The sequence below is a fragment of the Onychostoma macrolepis genome, chromosome 04 (assembly GCF_012432095.1).
Source record: "Onychostoma macrolepis isolate SWU-2019 chromosome 04, ASM1243209v1, whole genome shotgun sequence".
In the NCBI taxonomy this organism is placed as follows: Eukaryota; Metazoa; Chordata; class Actinopteri; order Cypriniformes; family Cyprinidae; genus Onychostoma; species Onychostoma macrolepis.
In genome coordinates this window covers 32,682,702-32,704,970 of record NC_081158.1, presented here as the reverse complement: position 1 = coordinate 32,704,970, position 22,269 = coordinate 32,682,702, and the positions used below count along the sequence as shown (strand labels likewise).

General features: G+C 36.0%; 1 protein-coding gene across 1 annotated transcript; it reads left to right on the top strand.

The window, feature by feature from the left end:
• Positions 1 to 1,732: 1,732 nt before the first annotated feature.
• Positions 1,733 to 22,139, top strand: nampt1 (nicotinamide phosphoribosyltransferase 1). Its single transcript, XM_058773617.1, has 11 exons — positions 1,733 to 1,981; positions 10,961 to 11,117; positions 12,143 to 12,246; positions 12,342 to 12,470; positions 16,903 to 17,061; positions 17,314 to 17,450; positions 18,485 to 18,710; positions 18,841 to 18,960; positions 19,045 to 19,185; positions 19,310 to 19,444; positions 20,191 to 22,139. Exons 1-11 carry the CDS (start codon positions 1,748 to 1,750, stop codon positions 20,302 to 20,304), a joined length of 1,656 nt encoding a protein of 551 aa, XP_058629600.1. The 5' UTR covers positions 1,733 to 1,747; the 3' UTR covers positions 20,305 to 22,139.
• The last annotated feature ends 130 nt before the right edge of the window (positions 22,140 to 22,269 follow it).

Below are 22,269 nucleotides of genomic sequence, written 5' to 3'. Positions count from 1 at the left end.
TGTGTGTGTGTGTGTGTGTGTGTGTGTATAATAAATAAATAAATTATAAATATACATAATTTCTAACTTAATTTAATATTATTTATTTATTTAATGTACATAAAGGTTATTTGAAGGTTAATTAAAATAAAGGTGCTTTAAAGCCTCTGACCGTCCAATCGGCTGTAAATGTCAGCTCAGCAACTATTTAGCCATATAAGCATGACATTGTAACATTTCAAAATCATTGCATAACACTCCATATGCATTTCCTTGCTGTGACACCGAATGACAGAAATTCCTAAACGTATTACTTCATGTAACCAGCAAAAACTGCAGACTGCTAATTTGTTACTTAGATCAATGTGTTTTTATCCTAGATTAGAAAACTTAATATTTAATGGCCCCTCTGGCTCCTGCTCTGTCCATTATAAGTAACTGCACTCACTGATCTGTAGAACAGACGTCACTTACAGTGCCTTTCGCACAGCCAATCAGAGAGCGGCTACAACAGCCCTGTGATTGGCTGAGTTTGAGGCGGTGGGCCTTGTCTTGACGTCGTTGTCAGTTCAGCCAGAGATTGGTCAGACCTTCCCATTAAAGACATACACAGTCATGTATATATGATAAACCTTGATAAATCATTTATTTACTAAATTTAAAGTTTTGAAAGAACACTCACACACCCATTGATCTTTGTAGTTAAGTTTATAGCTTTATAAGTTATATGTGACTCTGGACCACAAAACATAAGTCATAAGTAGCATGAGTATATCTGTAGCAGTAGCCAACAACACATTGTAGCCTATAGGTCAAAATTATTGATTTTTCTTTTACGCCAAAAATCATTAGGATATTAAGTAAAGATTTTGTTCCATTAAGATATTTTGTAAATTTCCTACAGTAAATATATATAAAACTTAATTTTTGATTAATAATATGCATTGCTAAGAACTTAATTTGGACAACTTTAAGGGTTATTTTCTCAATATTTAGATTTTTTGCACTCTCAGATTCCAGATTTTCAAACAGTTGCATCTCGGCCAAATATTGTCCAGTCCTAACAAACCATACATCAATGGAAAGCTTATTTATTCAGATATCTCAAAAACTGACCATTATGACTGGTTTTGTGGTCCATGGTCACATATAGTTATAGGTTTAGCGTTATAGATAAACTAAGACTATCCCACTGAAACGACAGTCACTAAAACAAACTTAAAATTAAATTGCATAGGGTGAGCAACAGCCCAGATAATGTTTTATTGTCTTCGACCATCTTAAATTAATGTAATATTTACTACATATTAAATAAGTAAAAATGATAAAATCATAAAATTACATACCCTTGAAAGAGGATTATTGTCATAAAATTATAAATTTAATCTTCTACTACCTTACTACCTCAACAGTGGTAGTTTCCTGAAAAGAAATTCTCAAATAAAACATTAAAAATAAAATATAAAAGTTAAAATACAATCAAAAACATCATAATCAATATCATCATAAACTGCATTACAGGATAAATACAATTAAGAATATATATGGCACCCCTTGTAAATAAAATGCAAACTAAAGGGGTTAAATAAGAAAAGAAAAAAAAAACTATCCATTAATAATGATATAATATACAATTATATTCTTTAAAAATAGTAAAGCAAAACATAAAATTAAAAACAAATGATCAGTATAATTTAATACATTTCTCTTATAATACTTTCTGTTTCATCCATTCAATTCCCGTAAGCGCCACACCTCGCCCCCTGCAATGACGTCTAAGTCACCTTATCCCCTGGTTGGCCAGTCCACCCCGTTGGGTCCCGCCCATTCTGATTCCGTCACGCACCCTCCTCAGCGACGGGGGTTGGTTGAGAGTCCGTACGGCGGAGAGGGAACAACAGAGCTGACAGCAGCGCGCGACTCCAGTCACGTCAAGGGGAAGATGGAGCAGCACACAGGCGCCGCGGAGTTCAACATCTTGTTAGCTACTGACTCCTACAAGGTGAGCAGAGAGCCACAGCCCGGCCCAAACCGAGCTGGGCCCGGTGTGCTGTTGTATACCGGCGAACCTGTGAGTGAGAGGAAAATGAGGGAAAAAGAAAGAGACATGAAGGTGGTTTCATCCTTCAGGCCGTTAACGGTTGAGTCAGTGTCAGTCAGGTCGGTAGGCCGAGTGTGTGTGAGGAGAAACGACAGGTATATCTTCATCTGTATTCCTCTTTAGCAGATTATGTGTGTTTATGTCGGAAATAACGGATTACGAGCAGATAAGAGTGTGAATTACACCTAAAGGGCAAGAGGCGCGGGTCCTGAGGGGGATTTCTCTTCAGAAGCAAAACTGAAAGCACTTGCTTGCTCAGGAAATGAATGTACGTTACTGCACAACGGAATCAGATAAAGTTAATAAGCATTCAGTGTTTCGCTTATTTAAGCGATGTAATATAACGGTGAGATATGATTTTGACTGATAGCTGTGCAACTAACCTACTACTAGACCTAGCCTATTAGTAATAGTCACCAGTATGACTCAGTTTTTTAGAGATTGCTGACATGTTCTGTTTTCTAAATATATTCTGAAATACATTAGATTATTGCACTGAAAAAAAAATCAAGTTTCAAAATGCAACACATTTCGTGTTATTGTACTGTAAAACAATGAAATGTGATATATGATTTTTTTTATATGCATATACTATAAATTGGACAGCACTGTACATTCTAATGTAAAGAATATGACACTACTACTCTGTGTAGTGCATACATAGGTCCTTATGCGTAGTCTAACACTGTTATTATAAGCCAAAATTAATCAATGCAAAAAACTGAAATAAAGCTACGATGTTAGTTTTGGAGAAAAAAATCTCTGTTTTCTGTATATAAGAAATAAATACAGAAGTGACCATAGAATGGTTTATGATGCACTGTATTGTAAAAGGATTTTATGTTTCACATTCAGTAAGCTGCCTGGAGACGTGTAATGTTGTAAAACATTTAAATAACACCAGTTTACACATTAACTTGGGAAGCCCTAAAATGCTAAAACTGAAATCGAAACATTAAACTGAAAGATAAATGCACAGTCATTTAGTGAAACTAAAATACTAAATTGAAATTTAAAAACTAATAATTCTATAGTGCAGCTGTCTAAACTAATTTTACAAAAGTAAAACAGAAATTAAAGGTTAAATTCAGGTTAACAAAAGGACTCGCACTTAGCATTTTGCACTGCTGACATTCATACATACAACATATCTGTCGAGACTTGTCAACATGTGAGGCAACCAAAATGTTTATCTTTCCCTTTAAGAAATGATCAAAAGCAAGTATGTCATAATCTTTGTATCTGTATTAATCTTAAAATATCAATTGTATGCAGATTTTACTTTGCCGTCCTGAAGTTGTTGCTCACTTTTCACCTCAACTCAGTGCTCTCTGTCCTTGGGTCCAGAGTGGCGACATTGACTGCTGTTGTGTCTGTTATGTTGTGGATATGGTCTCATCTATGTTTAATCAGTGTTTTCTTTCGTTAGTACTGCTAGAGGACGGGAGTGGATGCCTTTGTCTTTTATCCTCCCACCATGGATGTAATAGGATTCTCGTGTTTTGCGTTGAGGCTGATGATACGTTAATTTAACCTTTTAAAGGGACGCTTCATTACTTAAGCATCCTGCAGAGATCATTGGAGGGTCAGAGATCACATGTGGAAAATAGCTGGTTGTTCCTTATTTATTTAGTCAACACTACAATCTGCTTTCTGTGTCTTCTTGATAGTTTGTTGATTTTCCTAATCTTTTGTTTCAGGAGTCAGTTCATGAGTTTTGACCTTGTGATGCTTTTCTTGATGTTTAACGTTCGATGTTTACTCTGCATTCAAGGTTTTGGCTCTGATGGAAACAGGGTGAAATTGTAGAAGCAAGTGACATTTAGAATAAGAGATGATGAGAAGGAAGTAAATATGACACCAGGAATGAGAAAGGGGTGTGGTTAAGATTTTATGGTCGAATATATATATATATGGAGTAATGGACAGTACTGAGCAATAGACAGCATGAGATTATTCAGTGATCAGATATAGTTCTTTGTATAGAAGAATGTGTTCAGATTTCAACATCAACCATCCACTCCCATGAAGCATTGCAAATGACAGAATGAATGGGTGACACTTTCAAACTATGTTGGGTAACACTTTATTTTACGGTGTCCTTGTTACACAAGTTACATGTACTAACTATTATAATAAAGGCAAATTATGCATAATTACATGCAAGTAACCCTAAGCCAAACCCTAATCCTAAACCTAACCATATAATAAGTACGTCATGTACTTAATTAATATTACTCAGTACTTAAATATATAATTACACTGTAACAAGGACACCTTAAAATAAAGTGTAACCCTACATTGTAAATAAAATAGACATAATTAAAGAAAAAATACTATTTCAATTTCTCTACTTAAAAATTTCAGGTTTAATTCAATGCATTTCTTTACGTTTGTTTGTAATTGTTTGTGAAATGTACCTGCAGTTTCACTAGCAGGGTAAAAATTCAGCTCAAACTGAAACAAAGTTAAAATAGAACCCAAAACTTACAGTCATAGTTTTTGATTCAACTGCATCATTTGTAATTCTTGTAAAACTTGTACCCTCCTCAAATAGTTTTGTTGCACATCACAGTTTGTAATGTTTCAGTCGTTTGAAATCCTTGTGGAGAAAATGAATCTGTAAAGTCCTTGACTGCATGTGCATGCACTGTTGTATGTGTAATGTTGATTGACCAATCGATGAGCACATTAACTTCAGCATCGTAAAGGGCATTCGCTGGGTTTGTGTTAGGGATGCACGATATTGGATTTTTGCTGATATTTTTCAACTCATTTTGGCCGATACCGATACCGATATCGATATATTTCATTTTGTTTGGAAACAACACCAAGTCTCTCCTGTGCAGAAATTATAAGCAAAATCGTTTTTAATTTTGGTTAGTTTTTAACAAGAACTTATTTGTTAAAATTAAATAAACAATAATGAAGGTTTTTTGACAGTACATTGAAGCTTTGAAAATAACTATGAATAAACTGTATATCAATTGCTGTATTTTCCCCCCCAGAAAGATGCAGTGTTAACCCTAACATTTTATTTTAAGATTTAACATTTGTAGATGGTCTAAAGTAAAAGAGTTGTAAAAATTCGGAAAATCTTTTAGATCTTACGATTTGTTTAAAAAATAAAACAACATTACACATTAATGAATAAATCAGTATGTATAAAATTATTTAATTTACAAGTGTCATGTTTGTGATTTTTTAAAAAATGTTTATTTAAGCTATAGCTTCTGACGTTTAAATCAAAATATACTCATTATTTTATGACATCAATTACTGCTTTATTTAATCAGAAACACAGTCTAAATGTTACTTGTGTAGTAGGGATGGGCGATATCTTATCGTTTGCGATATACCATTAAAAATTCTCCCCACGATAAAAATTTGTCTTCCTGCGATAATAACGATAAAGTCTAGTTGTTGTCATATAGTTGTTGAAGGTGGACTTGAAATTGAGGAGTTTATCGCTAAATGAGGAGCAAGGTTATTTTCGTAAACGAAAAATAAAACTAAGACAAAAACGATTGATGAAAAAACAATTTCATAAACTGAAATAAAATAAAAATGTCAAAATATTTGATAAACGAAACGAAACTAACAACAGTTATTTATTAACTAACTGAAACAAAATAATAATTAACAAAAATAAATGATCGTTTTTGTAATCATTACGTTCTCACCCCTTGGCTGAAAAATATATGAGCTGTGTGGCGGTTTAGGGAAATACATGTAAATGGCGCATCTCTGACGGAGAGACGCAAAGCGGTTTAAAGCAGAGTCCTGCACGGGTCCTGTTTGGTAAACGTGCACCAGCAGTACTTAACAGAACACCGACCCGTTACCCGACAGCAGCTCTAATTTATTTCTGTACCAGACCAGAACCGTTTGACATAAAGACCGCGAGTCCTGAGCCGAACCGCACCCGCATTAATCTACAACATCAGGTAGGCAAACTTATTAATTTTCTCATATAACACAAGCAATCAAACCATCATTAGGCAAGTTGGTGTTTTGAAGAAAAACAGATACGCAACATGATAATTAACAGAAGAAGAAAAAATGATAACGCACCTTTCTGTAAACAATACAAAACGTGCCATAGCATCTTGTGATCACTGCCAAACTTTTGAACAAATAAATATGCAAAGGCTAAATCACATCATACACACGCTTATAATTCTTCATAAATAAAGAAAATAACATATTCAAATGTGAGCCTTTAAATAGGCCTACGATTGCCGTTATTATTGAATTTCATTAGTCTCAGTTATGATTTATGCGCGGATGTTCATGGAAAAGTGCGCAATATCACGATTATGGTTAAATAAGAAAAAAGACATATAACCTCAACACACCATTAGATATGACATTAAGTGCAACTTGTGTAGATTTATTTAGTAAAAAGGCTTGCATCCTTTGGTGTATATTTGTATAGGCTACTTTTACCATCTATCAATCTCAGCATGGGATAATTTTGTCGCTATAAACGTTTGCCTCACTAAGGTTAAGTCTTTATTTGGCCTTCACTCTGGAAGTGATCTGTTGATTCTGCTATACTTTAATTAAAACTGAAAATAACTATATAAAACTAAATAAAAATGTGCACACAAAAAAAAACTAACAAAAATATTAATGAAATAAATAAAAACTAAACTAAATTTCATAGCAAATTTGAAAACGATATTAAAATAAAACAAATAAAAAAAATAAAAAAACTATAATAACCTTGATGAGCAGCTCCTTCTACAGTCTGGAACTGGTTTGGTTAGGGCTGTACTGTGCACACAAAAAAAATCGTTCTGAATAAATGTACTACAGTAGCATGTGTGTGATACAGTTTTGCATGTGTATGAGCCTGTTTACAAACCTGATGTCCAACAAAGATATCATTTATTGACATGCTTTTTGTCCAAATTAACTTAATAACATAGTTGAGTGTTTGAATTAACTTCTTTTTGTGACCAGACATGGTTTCATATTACAGAATGATAGTATTATATACAGTGATAAAGGCTATGTAGATTAGCATTGCATTATATATATAATTTCCTTATAAAAAAAAATACCCAAGATTGAAGAACACAGATAAACATATGTGGAGTTTCTGCGCAAGGGCGCCCTCCGGCTTCCAGTATGAATTAAACAGTCAAAACATGTACTCAGTAATGCTCACAACACCCTATTTTGAGTAAAAATAGGAAACATAATACTTTTCTCTAAAGAAACAGGATTCCCTGAATTATCGTCATTGATATCGTTATCGCAATAAAATACCAGAAATATCGTGATATATGTTTATTTAAGCCCATATCGCCCATCCCTATTGTGTAGGCTATTTTACTTTTAATTTAATTAGAAGTAGGCCAACAGCGCCCCCTACAGATTAGAACTCCTTGTACCGAACGGGCGTTAGGACTGCTGCCGCTGCTGCTGCACGTGCTATTAGCCTGTTTACTCTATCATACACTGAACGCCATTCTGTGTGCTTTCATAGATTAAATGCAGCAATCCAAAACTAATCGTCATTCAGACAAAACTTTGCTTCAAGAATGAGCCACACTGCTGACGTGATCTAATCACTAGCACTCCCTGAGCACATGTGAATTAACATATTCCTCTTATCGGCAAGACATATCGGCATAATTTTTCATATTGGGCCGATGCCGATATTTACATTTAAAGCCATTATCAGCCAATTCCAATATCAGTCTGATAATATCGTGCATCCCTAGTTTGTGTTAACAATTCCATCTGGTGCATCTTTCCCCTTTTATTCTCAATTGTCAACATCACATTCACATGTTTGTGTTGTCCAGGAGATTTCAGGCCTTTATTGACTAATTGCTCAGCTTGGGAACATCAGATCAGGTCAAAGCACCTGCACCTGGATTGTCCAGTTTTACAACTTGTTTGTGATGTTTTATTTTCATTTCAGTTTGACACACTTTAAAATAGCTTCTTATACAACCTCCATAGCTGTTTGCCTTGATCTGAACTGAAGCCTATTCTGTGGCATTGCTGTGTCCTCCATGCACACAGCCAGTTGTTGCGCATGCCTGGACCGCATGCAGCTGTTCACATGAATGGACTATTCCAGAAGGGAGAGGGCCTCCAGACCCTAGCGGGACCTCCTCGGCTGCTGCTCCACAAGGACTTCTGCCCTTTGGGAACTCTGGAGGGAAAAAAGCTGCATGAAATTTGCTCTTAAAGTGCAGGGAGCAACCACAGTAGCTGTCAGGCATAACCATGAGGCTGTAACCTTTCCCAGGCTGGCCCGTACACAAGGGAGCAGCCTAAAAGTGCCAGGGAAAGGTCAGCATGCACAAAATATCAGAAGGGAGCTTAGTAGGTTGTCTGCTTGATATCTAGTGTAACTGTAGTTACATTCTCAGCATATAATGTATTTATATCACAGGTCTTTGAAGAGCAAGAGGGCAAACAGGATTTTTTTTTTTTTTTTGAAGAAAAAGAAAATGTTGCTTGTGCAAAATTGTGCAAGACAAGCAAATAATCTAAATAACTACAACCTTTTGTGGCACAAAACTAGTTCTTGTGTTAGAAAGGCTCAAAAAAGAGTGTTTACGCACATCCCAGGCACAGAATGATGTGCTTCAATTGTGTAATATAAGTGCACTCCCCAATCACAAGTTCATTAGTGTTTGATTAGAAATATTGCAGGGTCTTTTTTCTTTTGCAACTTTTAAAGGTGAGGTATGTAGTTTCTGTGCTTCTGGTGAGAACTAGTGGAAAAATAAAGCAAACAACCATGCAAATTGCGCCTCACACTTTTACGCAATATTTATGACTGAAATATATATTTTGCTGAAATACTTGAAGTTGGACAATAACTGTGACATATGTAGAATTTTAAACCTACAAGTAAGTATATTTTTATGATAAAACTAACTGTAAAGTGACTGTAATGGGGTAATCAAAATAGCTTAATACAAGTCTGTGCTTTTGTTCTTATTTATTTTCATTTTTAGTTTAGTGAATTTAACTTCTGCTTTAAAAGCATTGTTTTTGTTTTTAGATTGTAATATTACAATGTTAGAATGAAATGTGGTTTTGACCCTTTTTACGCACGTAATATATAGGCTTACATTGTTTTATTAGTTTTCCTAGCCTTTGATATGTATTGTTTCGTTGGACAACATTGGGCAATATGTAAGATAAAAAAAAATAAATAAATAAAATATCCAGGTACAAAAATGAAAATACCTAGATATATACTATATATCGCAAATCAGCCAAAAAATACAGAGATAAGAATTTTTGCCCATATCGCCCAGCCCTAGTGTCTGGAATGCTCAATGTTTACATTTACATTTAGTCATTTTGCAGACGCTTTTATCCAAAGCGACTTACAATTGGGGAATACATAAAGCGATTCATCTTGAAGAGGCAATCAGACAGACGAAGTGCTTGCAACACCAAGTCTCAGGCATTGTTCAAATAAATACAAACTACCAAAGGAAGGAATAAGTAAAGATAATTTTTTTTTTTTTTTTTTTTTAAATTTAGGATGAAGTCAAGTGCTGTCGAAAGAGATGAGTTTTCAGTTGTTGCTTGAAGATTGACAGGGATCCAGCACTCTGGATAGGGGTGGGAAGATCGTTCCACCAGCCAGGAATGGTGAACGAGAATGTTCTAGAGAGTGATTTTGCGCCTCTCTGTGATGGTACCACGAGGCGTCGCTCACTAGCAGATCTCAGATTTCTGGAGGGGATGTAGTTTGTTAATAGAGAGTGCAAGTAAACGGGTGCTGAGCCAGTGGTTGTTCTATATGCAAGCATCAGTGTCTTGAACTTGATGCGAGCCGTGACTGGTAGCCAGTGCAGGGAGATAAAGACAGGTGTAACATGGGCTCTTTTGGGCTCGTTGAAGACCAGTCGTGCCGCTGCATTCTGAATCATTTGTAGAGGTTTGACTGTGTTAGACGGAAGTCCAGCCAGAAGAGCATTGCGATAGTCCAGCCTAGAAATGACAAGGGCCTGGACAAGAAGTTGTGCAGCATGCTCTGTCAGAAAGGGCCTGATCTTTCTGATGTTATATAGTGCAAACCTGCAAGATCGAGCAGTTTTTGTAATGTGGTCTTTGAAGGTCAGCTGATCATCAAAGATTACACCAAGATTTCTGACCGAAGTTGATGGGGTTATTGTTGATGAACCTAACTGGATCGTGAAGTCATGCTGTAGAGTCGGAGTGGCAGGGAGGACAAGAAGCTCAGTCTTTGTCAGGTTGAGCTGCAGGTGATGTTAGTTTACACTTTTGGCAGAGATAAACTAATGATTGGCAATACTTATAATAGTCAATGGACAATAAACTGGGTTAAGAGATTTTATTTTGACTAAAAATGTACAAACTTCAACTTTAAAACATATGGTGCATTAAAAAATAATGAATTGAGTGATAAAACTTCCTGGAGAGACGCTAACCAGCTAAAACGCTCTTTGAGCTGCACCTCCGCCACCCAAATGATCATTTTAAAGGCGCTACTGCTTAAAAAAACAGCAGTTTTCACTCAGACATTGCTAGTAAATTTCACAAATAAATGGCTTATAGCTTTTTTGAGGTGCATGATTTGATGTATCATTCTTTTCCATATCAGTAATGGTGCAGGACGAGTGTCAATGTGTAATACTTATTTTGTGTAATATGTTGCTGGTGGTCTTGAATTGCTGGCAGACTAGCTAGAATTAAACCCAACAGCTGTCTAAATTACAGGAAACTGTGTGGATACAGACGCACCCAGGCTTGTTGACATCCATTACTATATTTGCAATGTTAACACAGCCGTGCCAGAGGAATTTTTTTTTTTTATGGTTCTTTTCGTTTATGAATTGTATGTAACATGCTGTAATTTCTTTCTTGCAGGTCACACATTACAAACAGTATCCACCCAACACCAGCAAGGTGTACTCTTACTTTGAGTGCCGCGAAAAGAAGACAGACCCTACCAAGCTCAGAAAAGTCAAATATGACAAAACAGTCTTCTATGGGCTTCAGTACATTCTCCAAAGATATTTAAAAGGTACGTTGGAAGCGGCTGTCAGAAATACTTTTGCAAAGTTGCAAATGGAAAACGCAGCCTTGTTGGTAATTTTGGGTTGTGTTCACGCTCAAGAATGCAGCCTGCCTTTCAAACTTAGTCATACAGTCAGCCCGAAAAATAATAACATTGTTTGTTCCAACGGGAAAAAAATGACTTTCTCGTGATGGAGCCAGTGTTAAATGACCAAACTTGATGGTAGAGTTATAGGCTAAGAATATAGCAGTTTGAGTTTAAGATGTGTGACTAGCAGTCTTGTTTGAGGTTGTTGTATTCGCATGCCGTTCAAATGTGCCACATTTATAAAGGAATTTTGTCTATTTTTATATTGAAAAGGATTTCATGGTTCGCTGGGGTAAAGGCTTTAGAAATTGTGTGATAGAATGAAACAAGACAATTGAACATCTGCTCTTTCACCCACAAAAGACAGCTGCCCGACGCAGCCCTGGTCACAGATTCAGTTTGGATAAATACTCAAGTTGCATTACTTCTGTTTCTGTTGTTGTCTCTCTTTGATCTGTTGTTTATGCTTGAATTTATTTTTTTTTTCCCTAAATCTCAAACTTCAGAATTTGTTTTGCAGATCATTGCAACCTTCTGTAAACTTGATACTGTAAGAACTTTTTAGATTCAATCAGCGATTGTCATCATAGTATTTCCATATTTACACAAAAAAATGTTCTAAACTCACAGTATCTGCTTTAATAATACATTAAAATGTATTAAAACACAAGTAGAGCTGCAGTTTTATTTTTGAGAATACTGTGCCTTTAAGACAGTACTGGTGGGACAAAGCTACACTGTGAGCAAGGAAGAGTCCCTTAATGTAATAAAGCAAGGATGTAGGAAAATGTGCAATTAAACACTCAGACACACACACACACACAGGGACACACACCAACCTCTCTCTTGAGCAGTGTCTTTTTATTCCTGTATTGTTCAGCCACTTCCTTGAGTTGTGTGATACTCTCATCTCACAGTTGTCCCGTATCTTTTTGCGCTCACAGGACAGGTCGTCACACCAGAGAAGATTCAGGAAGCAAAAGAGGTGTACCGGGAACACTTTCAGGATGATGTATTCAATGAAAAAGGATGGAATTACATTTTGGAGGTACGGAGAAGCTCACCTCTGACATTTCTGTCTGTGCTGAATGTTTTGTCCCATCAGGGATGTTCAGGCATGTCTTTTATGTTGCATCACTGCAGAAATACAACGGTCACCTGCCCATCGAGATCAAGGCTGTGCCGGAGGGAAGCGTTATCCCACGTGGGAATGTGCTGTTCACCGTAGAAAGCACAGATCCGGAGTGCTACTGGCTCACTAACTGGGTAGAGGTGAGGCACGACCCTGAACTGATCCCTACAGTATATTTACATTCATTTAATACTAATCTAAAGCGACTTACTTTGCATTCTAGGTTTACATTTTGTCTGTATATGAGTTCGATTTTCATAGGAATACATATCTATGGCTTTACTTTCCATTCTCTAGCAGTTATGGATCGGGCCAGTATAAAGGTCCATTTGACTGATCTTATTACATGTTGAACATTGCTGTTGAATTCTACTGATTTAAACAACATCAACGTATCATTATCTATCCATAGATGGATAACATGGATATAAATGTATCTTAAATTGGCTCGTGAGAGTCTAGGAAATATTAAAAATGTATTATGTATCATGTTTGTGCCAGTGAAAATGTTGGAAAATACTATGAAACTATTGAGCCAACGGGAATATTTCTTAAAAAAATAATTTATTTTAAATCTGAACATTATTACTCCTGAATCCTTGAAATTGCATTACCATTTGAACTATTTTATGTTTTTATATAGAATACACACTTATGAACTAATCATCTTTGGCTAATTTACTGATCAGTTTTGCATTAACCCAAAATATAAATCCAAAATATAATTCATGCAGATCCAAATAAGAATAATTCAGTCATGATAGTCTAAATTCATTAGTGTGACGTGACATACAATTCGTGCTCTGCATTTAACCCATCCAAAGTGCACACACACAGCAGTGAACACACACCCAGAGCAGTGGCCATTTATGCTGCGGCGCCCGGGGAGCAGTTGGGGCTTCGGTGCCTTGCTCAAGGACATCTCAGTCGTGGTATTGAGGGTGGAGAGAGCGCCGACAATTCCTGCCGGCCCAAGACTCAAACTCGCAACCTTTGGATTATGAGTCCGACTCTCTAACCATTAGGCCACGACTTCCCCTATTAGGCACTGTATATTAGCCACAGAACACACAGATTTCATGAATCACTAGTGGAGTAAACAGTAGGGTGCCCGTTTTGGCAGCACGATCCTCCGATGGTTCATAATTCAGAGGAATTATATATAATTAGGCTTGCGGTTTACATTTCTCACTGTAATGACTACAGTGTTTTCCAAACTTACCATATGACAGATCGTGTCATGCCACACAACTTTCTTATAGGTTGTTTGCACATGACGTCACTGATGACGCGCGAAATGCAGCTGGAGGGCAGGAAGTGTTTTTTCTCCATAGGAATCAGTAGCAGAAAGTCAAAATGCCTGTGTTTTGCATTGGTTATGGATGCTCAAATCGGCCAAACCGAGAAACCACAAGGAGCTTTTATTGTGTACGATAATTTGTTGTTCATAAGAGGGGGAAAGTCAAGAAACTGACTGAAAAACAGGAAAAAGTAGCTTGTAAACCTGCGTCTGCGGTCGGGAGGAGTGAGTCGGATAATGCTTGTGTGTGCAAATGGTTAATATAATATAAGATATAATAATATATTAAAATATGAATAAAGATATAAACAGACTGGACGCATTCAGCGTAAGACAGTCAGAATTTCGGTGCACTTCGGTGTCGGGCCGATTCCGGCTCGGATGCGGCAGTGTCGGCTCGCCTAACGGCCGCCGCATTTGGCCCAATTGACTCGGCCCTGAATCGGGCAGTGAGTCCACAGGCATCCAGGCCGAGGGGTAGGCTAAGTCTCCGTTTGCTATCTGGGATGTGGCTGTTGGTCCTATTAGAAGCACGTAAAACAACTTATTTAAATTCTGAATTGATTATAGCCTAGAAAGCGAACAAATAGCGCTTTCATATACAACGTTAATAACTAAAAAGCTGTCACTCACTTCAATTTATCGCAATCTCACGATGTTCCGTGATATGACGCTCTTACAACTGCAAATGATATCTTATAATCGTGTCTGCGTGTGGCGTTTAGACTGACCGTCTCACGCTGAATGCGTGAGAGGTGGCAGCCCAATCTATTTATATATTTATTAATATTTTAATATATTATTATATCTTACTATATTAACCATTTGCACACACGAGCATTATCCGACTCGCTCCTCCCGACCGCAGACGCAGCTTTACAAGCCACTTTTTCGTGTTTTTCAGTCAATTTCTTGACTTTACCACCTTACGAACAACACATTTTCTTACACGATAAAAGCTCCTTGTGGTTTCTCGGTTTAAGCATCCATAAACAACGCAAAACACAGGAATTTTGACTTTCTGCTACTGATTCCTATGGAGAAAAATTACTTCCTGCCTTCCAGCTGCATTTCACGCGTCATCAGAATCACGTGATTGCAAATAACCTATTAGGATTTAGTGTCAAACCTGCTGAGTCATGCTGACAGTCTGACATCCAGCCACACCTGTACAGTCGTCACGAAATACTACACCTGTCACCAAGGGAACAGTCGCTTGTTTCTTTTACTCTTGGCATTTTGAGTCATTTGTATAGTCAAATCAGCTTTTTTTGAGTTCTATTAGAGATTTGACTCAGAAGGCTTTGAATGTACGGCAAATATGTTGGTAAATTTAGTCTGTGTGTGTGTGTATGTATGCCCTTGGCTCTCAGTACACACTGTCACCACCTATCTATTCTCCAGTGATTGCAAACACGCGTCTGCTTCCTTTATGATGACCATGAGAAGGCATTGACGTTTACAAATAACTGAATTGTTTGGAGACTATTCAGACTCACAAGGTGACATTTAACTGATAATTAAAATATTTAGTTATTAAAACATTATAGTTTGGCTTTAGTAATGTGACCCGGCGCTCACACTAGTGACCCTGGCAGTTTGAAGCTAATCTCTGATGGCAGGATGCACATCTGAGTACAAAGACAGATTGATGACATTAAGTATGAAATTTACTCGCTGAAGACACAAAAAACCCACAGATCAATGTGAAAAAGCTGTTTGGATCACTTTGCAGTCATCAGTCAGATGAATCCGGTATTCATCGTGCTAGCTTGCTGATTTTAAGTCAGTGTTTAAGTCAATTTAGCTTCTTATTACCTGCCAAATTTCAAGTGCCAAAATCGAGTAAAATGGTTAAAAACAATTATAAAATCACAAAGGTTGTTTTAATTATATGAATATGTAGTCTGACGAGCTGCTGTGATTTTGGGTCACTTGTAAATGCAAAATGTACCACTTTTCCAAATTTGTAATGAGAATCGTTTATAAATCTGTTGCCAACCGAAGAAAAACTTTAAGGGCTCCCTGTGCTTTTCTGTCAAAATAAAAGCTCCTTTCGTTTCATTTTTTATACAGTATGTAAATATGTAATTTTACTATATTTTCTAAAATGATTTACGCATAATATTTATTATTAGTAATGTAATAGTTCTTACTCTTTATTATAATTAATAATATTTATTGTTTTATTACTAATTTATTAAATACTCATTATTTAATATGTAATTTAAAAAATGTATTGTAATTTTAATAATAATAATAAAACATTTTATATATACATACATATGTATAGTTTGTGAAATAATGATTATTTAATAATACTACTACTACTAATAATAAGGGGTGGTTCAGGTTCTTTGTTGTCCTTAGCTGTTTACATGCCTGATGTTCCTGATCTTATTATTATTTAAAAAAAAATCTTATGTTTCATTAGTGCATTTTTTTTTTTCTCTGAAATGACTTTAATTTTTGATTGACATCATTTTATTAGGTTAGTGAGCTATTGATTAATGTTAACCGGTAGCCAAACAGCTATTTAGACATTGTTTTAAGAAATTAGAGACTCAATGCCCACTTTTCATGATCCATTCAGTTCCTTATGGACAAAATCAAATCCCATTCAACATTTTTCTCACTGAATATCCTGTTTCACTTAGAAATACATAAAGTTATTGAAGTAAAATAAATGGGTTGCGATTTTGATTTTTCAAAGACTACAATGAGAAATGAATTAAATCATTATGAAATGAGGAATGTGTGGGTTTTGCAACCATGGTTTGGGGCAAAAAATTATCCAAAAGTGACCAAACTACCACAGTGATTGCATTAAAATCACTGTCCTAGAATCTCAGATGTTTAGATGAGTTGAATCGGGTTCATGTGATTGGGACACCAGGATGTTCTTGTGCCCAAAGGCTTGTGCCCAGGGCTTATCAGAGTATGTGCCCAGCATGATAATATTGACTTGACCGGCTGGTCTTTAACAAAGCATTTCTGCCTCACATCCGCTGTGTTGACTCTGTGACACATTCCCAAGCACTCGGGTCTCCTCAAGTTTTAGGTTGTTTTTGGATTCAGGTTCAAGCTGACTTCACTTTTGTTTTTGAGTTCCAAGAAATTCACAACTTTAAGATGTGACGATACATGAGCTATAAGGTGGGGGACTCACATGACGTGTTCATTCATTGTGCAGAAATGCTAACAAAACAACACGTTTCTGACAGTTCAGTGTAATGAACTGTTGCAATGATGCAAAACTGTATCCTCAACAGACTATCCTGGTTCAGAGCTGGTATCCTATCACCGTCGCAACGAACTCACGAGAACAGAAGAAGATTCTGGCCAAATATCTCATGGAAACATCAGGAAGCCTGGAAGGACTGGAATATAAACTGCATGACTTTGGCTACAGAGGGGTTTCATCTCAAGAGGTGATGTTTATGTGTTGCTACACTTCATTTGAAGTGCTAAAAGCTTGGAGAGACTGTTTACTGTTACCCAAACCCCACAAATCTGATTTAAGTACATGCATGGAATGATGAGACTCTATCCAAGTCAGAAGTGTCTTCTTACTCATATTCATAACATTCAACTGTAAATGCCAAGCATTTTATTCATACATATAAAACATCCTCCACCCTGTAATTTTGTCTTGATGGTTTATACTTATGTTTTGGTTTCAGACGGCTGGTATCGGCGCATCTGCACACTTGGTAAACTTCAAAGGAACAGACACCGTGGCCGGGATCGGTGTTATCAAGAAGTACTACGGCACCAAAGACCCGGTTCCTGGCTTCTCAGTTCCAGCTGCAGAACACAGGTGGAACAACTTGAAGCTAAGAGCTTGATGATAGTAAATTGCATTCCAAAACAATGTGAACTTGCCTGAAGAGTTTCCTTTTGCTGTGTCGTAAGCGAGGTATAAGATAATGTGGCCCAATGCATTCTGGTTAGTTATTGCTTCATCATTACACTTCTCATTTTCTGCCCTGTACCAGGAGCTGACAGCGCCCTGTTACATAATTACCAAAGACCAGTGTTTCTTCACACTCAAGTGATTTGTAGTGCAATTTTTAGTGTAGTAAATGGAAATGGAATTTTACATTAGTTTCAGTAGTGCTTTTGAAATTGAGTCACGTGTTGATATACAGCATGTTTTGTAGAATGCTGTCATCTAGTGGTAGATATCATAACTTGAGTACAGTCAGCACAGTGGTTTTAGGAGTGTTTTTGCAATTTGATTATATTTATAATATATAGTTTTATAGTTTGTATAAAATATAATTTTAATTAAAATGGTTTTATTTTTTATCCGTGATGCTAACAGATCAGAAAATTGCAGAAAATCACATAATATTAAGAATGTTATTTAATAATCCTAGTAATAATACTAATAATATAACATTATAATAATAATTTAGTTTTTCTTAAATAATTTATGTAATATATGTATATGCTTAGATGCTTTATAGTGTAGGTGTAAAAAAGTATAATTAATATCTGTAAAGTCTATAATGCTAACACACTATATTTTGACAGATGAAAAAAAACTTTGAATTAAATCTTTTAATTAACATAAAAGTGTGTGTGTATATATATATATATAATATATATATATATATATATATATATATATATATATACCATTATACATCTATACTTTTTATACAATTTTAATTAAAAGTTTAATTAAGTGTAAAGTCTGTAATGCTAACAAATATGTGAATTGCTGGAAAAAATACATAATTTTAAGAATAGGTAATAGTAGCAGTAATAATAATAACTTTTCTTAAATAATTTAGCTTTTCTGTCTTGATGTTGCCTGGTCTCACTGACTGTATCTTTGTATTGCAGCACAATCACTGCCTGGGGAAAGGACCATGAGAAGGATGCTTTTGAACACATCATCAAGCAGTTTCCTTCTGTCCCTGTGTCAATCGTCAGTGACAGCTACGACATCTACAACGCCTGCGAGAAGATCTGGGGGGAGGACCTGAGGAGTCTGATCGAGATGAGGAGCGCAGACGCCCCGCTGGTGGTCCGACCGGATTCAGGAAACCCTCTAGACACAGTGCTAAAGGTAGACATTATCACATCAAAAAAATCGTCTTAACTATGGCTGACAACTGATTAATTATTCTGTCATTTGTATATTTCATGTTTTTTTTTTTCCATTTTGTCCATTAAGTCTATTAAATCTTATTTTCCAGGTCCTAGAAATTTTAGGAAGGAAATTTCCTCTGGTTGAGAACTCTAAAGGCTATAAGGTGCTTCCACCCTACATCCGAGTCATTCAGGGTGACGGTGTGGACATCAATACTTTACAGGAGGTGTGTGTCAGGCTCATGTCAGAACCGTGACTGTATGCTATATGAATTTAAACTCATTCTGTGCCTGTTTTGTATGTTACACAGATTGTGGAGGGCATGAAAGAGCACAGATGGAGCATCGAGAACATTGCGTTTGGCTCAGGAGGAGCACTGCTGCAGAAACTGACCCGAGATCTGCTCAACTGCTCTTTTAAGTGCAGTTATGTGGTGACGAACGGACTGGGCGTAAGTGTCGAGCGATGGCAGATTTAGCAGTTCCGTTCGCTGACTTCAGTGTACAATATGTATTATTCAAATCAGTAATATTGAGAAAATAAATTATTCATTAATAAGATGTTGTTAATTACAGGTCAATGTCTTCAAAGACCCTGTTGCAGACCCCAACAAAAGGTCAAAGAAAGGTCGGCTTTCTCTTCACAGGACACCAAGTGGAGATTTTGTTACTCTGGAAGAGGGGAAGGGTGATTTGGAGGAGTATGGAGAGGTATGTGACTCAAAATGAATCAATAAAATCAATTTATTAAATGCATTTGACTTAATACTAATGAGTAGAAAAATGTTTATTCACTCCCAAGTCCTTAAACAGTATTAAATCAAGTTTGAGGCTACAATCTTAAATTGGAATATGGCCTAATGTGATTAATAAACTTCAAAAGGCTATGATTTAATTAAATGCTAAAACTTTCCGCAGTTTCAGAGCAGTTCGCAATCAGTGAATTATATGCAATTATGCCAAACAATTGCTTATGATTTACTGTTGAGAATTTATTGAAGTGTTTGCTTTATGGTGTTTGTATTGTAATATGTTACAGGTGGTTTGAACAAGCAGCTGGAAGTAGTAAACCATTGACATTTCAAAATTAAAGTCCCAGAGTATTTTGGGTTTGTTCATAATTAAAAGTCCTGTATTAATATTTAGATGCTATTTATTGCTAGCCATTAATATAATTTGCACGTATGGATATATTAGTGCCTAAACAAGTTTAAATACACATGCAGGTATTGAATAAAACATGTCTTGAGTATTTTAAACTTGCATTTACCCTGGTTTGCAATTGAATGCATACCTGATTAATGAATTAAATCATATATTTTGAGATTGTGAGACATACGGTATTAATTTTGTTGGAGTCAAATATTAAATTTGATTTTAAAAACTCCCTAAAACCCTGATAATTGCATATGGTCATCTTGTCAGTTCATTTTGACCGTTTCCTCACCTCCTCGCAGGATTTGCTGCACACTGTGTTCAGGAATGGGAAGATTGTAAAGACGTACACCTTTGATGACGTCAGAGACAATGCCAAACTGAAGGAAAGCGAATTGGAGGATCTGCTGCTCTGAGAGCATCTCCCATCAGCCCTCACTCCACCCACACCCACCCGAGAGAACCTGCGTCCCAACAGACGTGAGGATACACAGTTACCCCACGTTCAGTGTACAGAGCTGTCCTATGTTTCTGTCTACTGACTCTGCTACGCTTCAGTGTCTCTTTCTAACGGCGGATGAGAGCAGTTCATGCTATTCATGCTATTTAAATCATTTAACTGTGTATTTGACCAAGCGTGCTATTGATCACACGTCTTTGCAGGAATGGAGACGTTTATGTGTGCATATACCGCGAGATGATTTCGCTTTGCTTGACTGTAGGACTGAAAGGTAATCGTTCCGTGTTTGTTGAATGTGAATGTTGTGTGTAGGGTTTATCACTTTATCCAAGGATTGATCTATTCCTTTATGCAAAGGAGATGGCTGAACTAGAGGGATACTTTCATTCTCTTTCGTTGGCCTTGTTTATTTGATGTCATTTCTGGTTTTATTTGAAAGATGAAACCTAAAAGAGCATGTTTAGGTCGCATTTCACCCTAAAATCAAGAAGAAAAAATTAGAAACTTAATTTTGCATAAAGAAATGAGCATTTTTGCATTATTTCCATGACATTTTAAGCATATTTTACCACCAGTTCCCATTACTGTACTGTGTCCAGATGTTTTAATTTGATTTTTACAGTAATTCTTGACATTCTCAATGTTGTTACTGTAATGCAGTATTTTTTTTTTTAATTTCAATAAAATTATTATTATTTTTTTAATTAGCATAAATTAAAGCACACATACTGTATACATTCTGTATGTTTATTTACATATATATATTCCTCCTTTATGCAAAATATAATATCTTATTTCTTTCTTTTGATTTTTGGGGTGAAATATGATCTGGACTTCTTGACAGAATTCATTCAAATATAATACACCCTTTCCGTTTTGCAGCGTACATTATCCTGATTTTGCCAACATGTTAAATGCTACATCAAGATATACAATATAAACCTGACATATTTAAGTCAAAAAAAAAAAAAAAGTCTTTTTTTAAATATTACTCACTACAGCTCTTTATTTGAAAGCACCAGTTTTATTATACAGGGGGAATCATTTTAGGAAAGCTCGGTTTTACTATTTTCTATACTTACTGTTTCAAACTCCTGTCCAGAATCATTATTTTTTATGACAGACATAAATACCGCCAGAGTTACCATAGTAAATATCCATAATTCAAATAATGTGGCCAAACTGCCTCCTCTCTTGTATATATCGGCGTGTGTATTTGTTTTGAGAGAGCTGGCTTCTTATTAGTGCAAACAGAGATCTGTTCTTATTTTTGTCTAATGCCCATTTTGTACCAACAGAAAATTCACGTATCTGTTACGTTCTGTAGAAAGACTGATGTCGCTCAGTCAGTCTCTGGCACATGTGTTGATATGCATATGTGTGTGTGGTGCGAGTGTGTGTGTACATACTTGTTTAATTGACAATACTTGCTAATTATAATTTCATTGATGTTTTTATGTATATGTTGGGTCTCCCTTTTTATTTCAACCTCTTGGGATATTTTAAAACTAACATGACCGATGCCGTTTTGACAACATATTAAAACAACAACGACAACAGTCCATCCATTTTGCTGAAATGTTGTTATTATTATTATTTCTTTTGATTTTTTATGGAATAGTGAAAAAGATGAAACCATTCCCTTTTATAGCTGCTGTAAGGACAGTAAACTGTTCCTCAATGCACTAGCCTTCAATCTAGTTATGAAATCACTTCATTTTGATGACGAGTTTAAAACTGTGTTAAGGAAAATTAGTGTGAAAGTTTAAATAAAAAGCAATATCATACCAATTCGGGTTTGAGTTGTATATCTCTGGATGCAACACATGGTCATTTGATTTAAAAAAAAAAAGGTTTTACTGGTCTATTTGGTAGCAGTCATTCATTGCACAATGTACATACAGTATACAGTATACTTTGC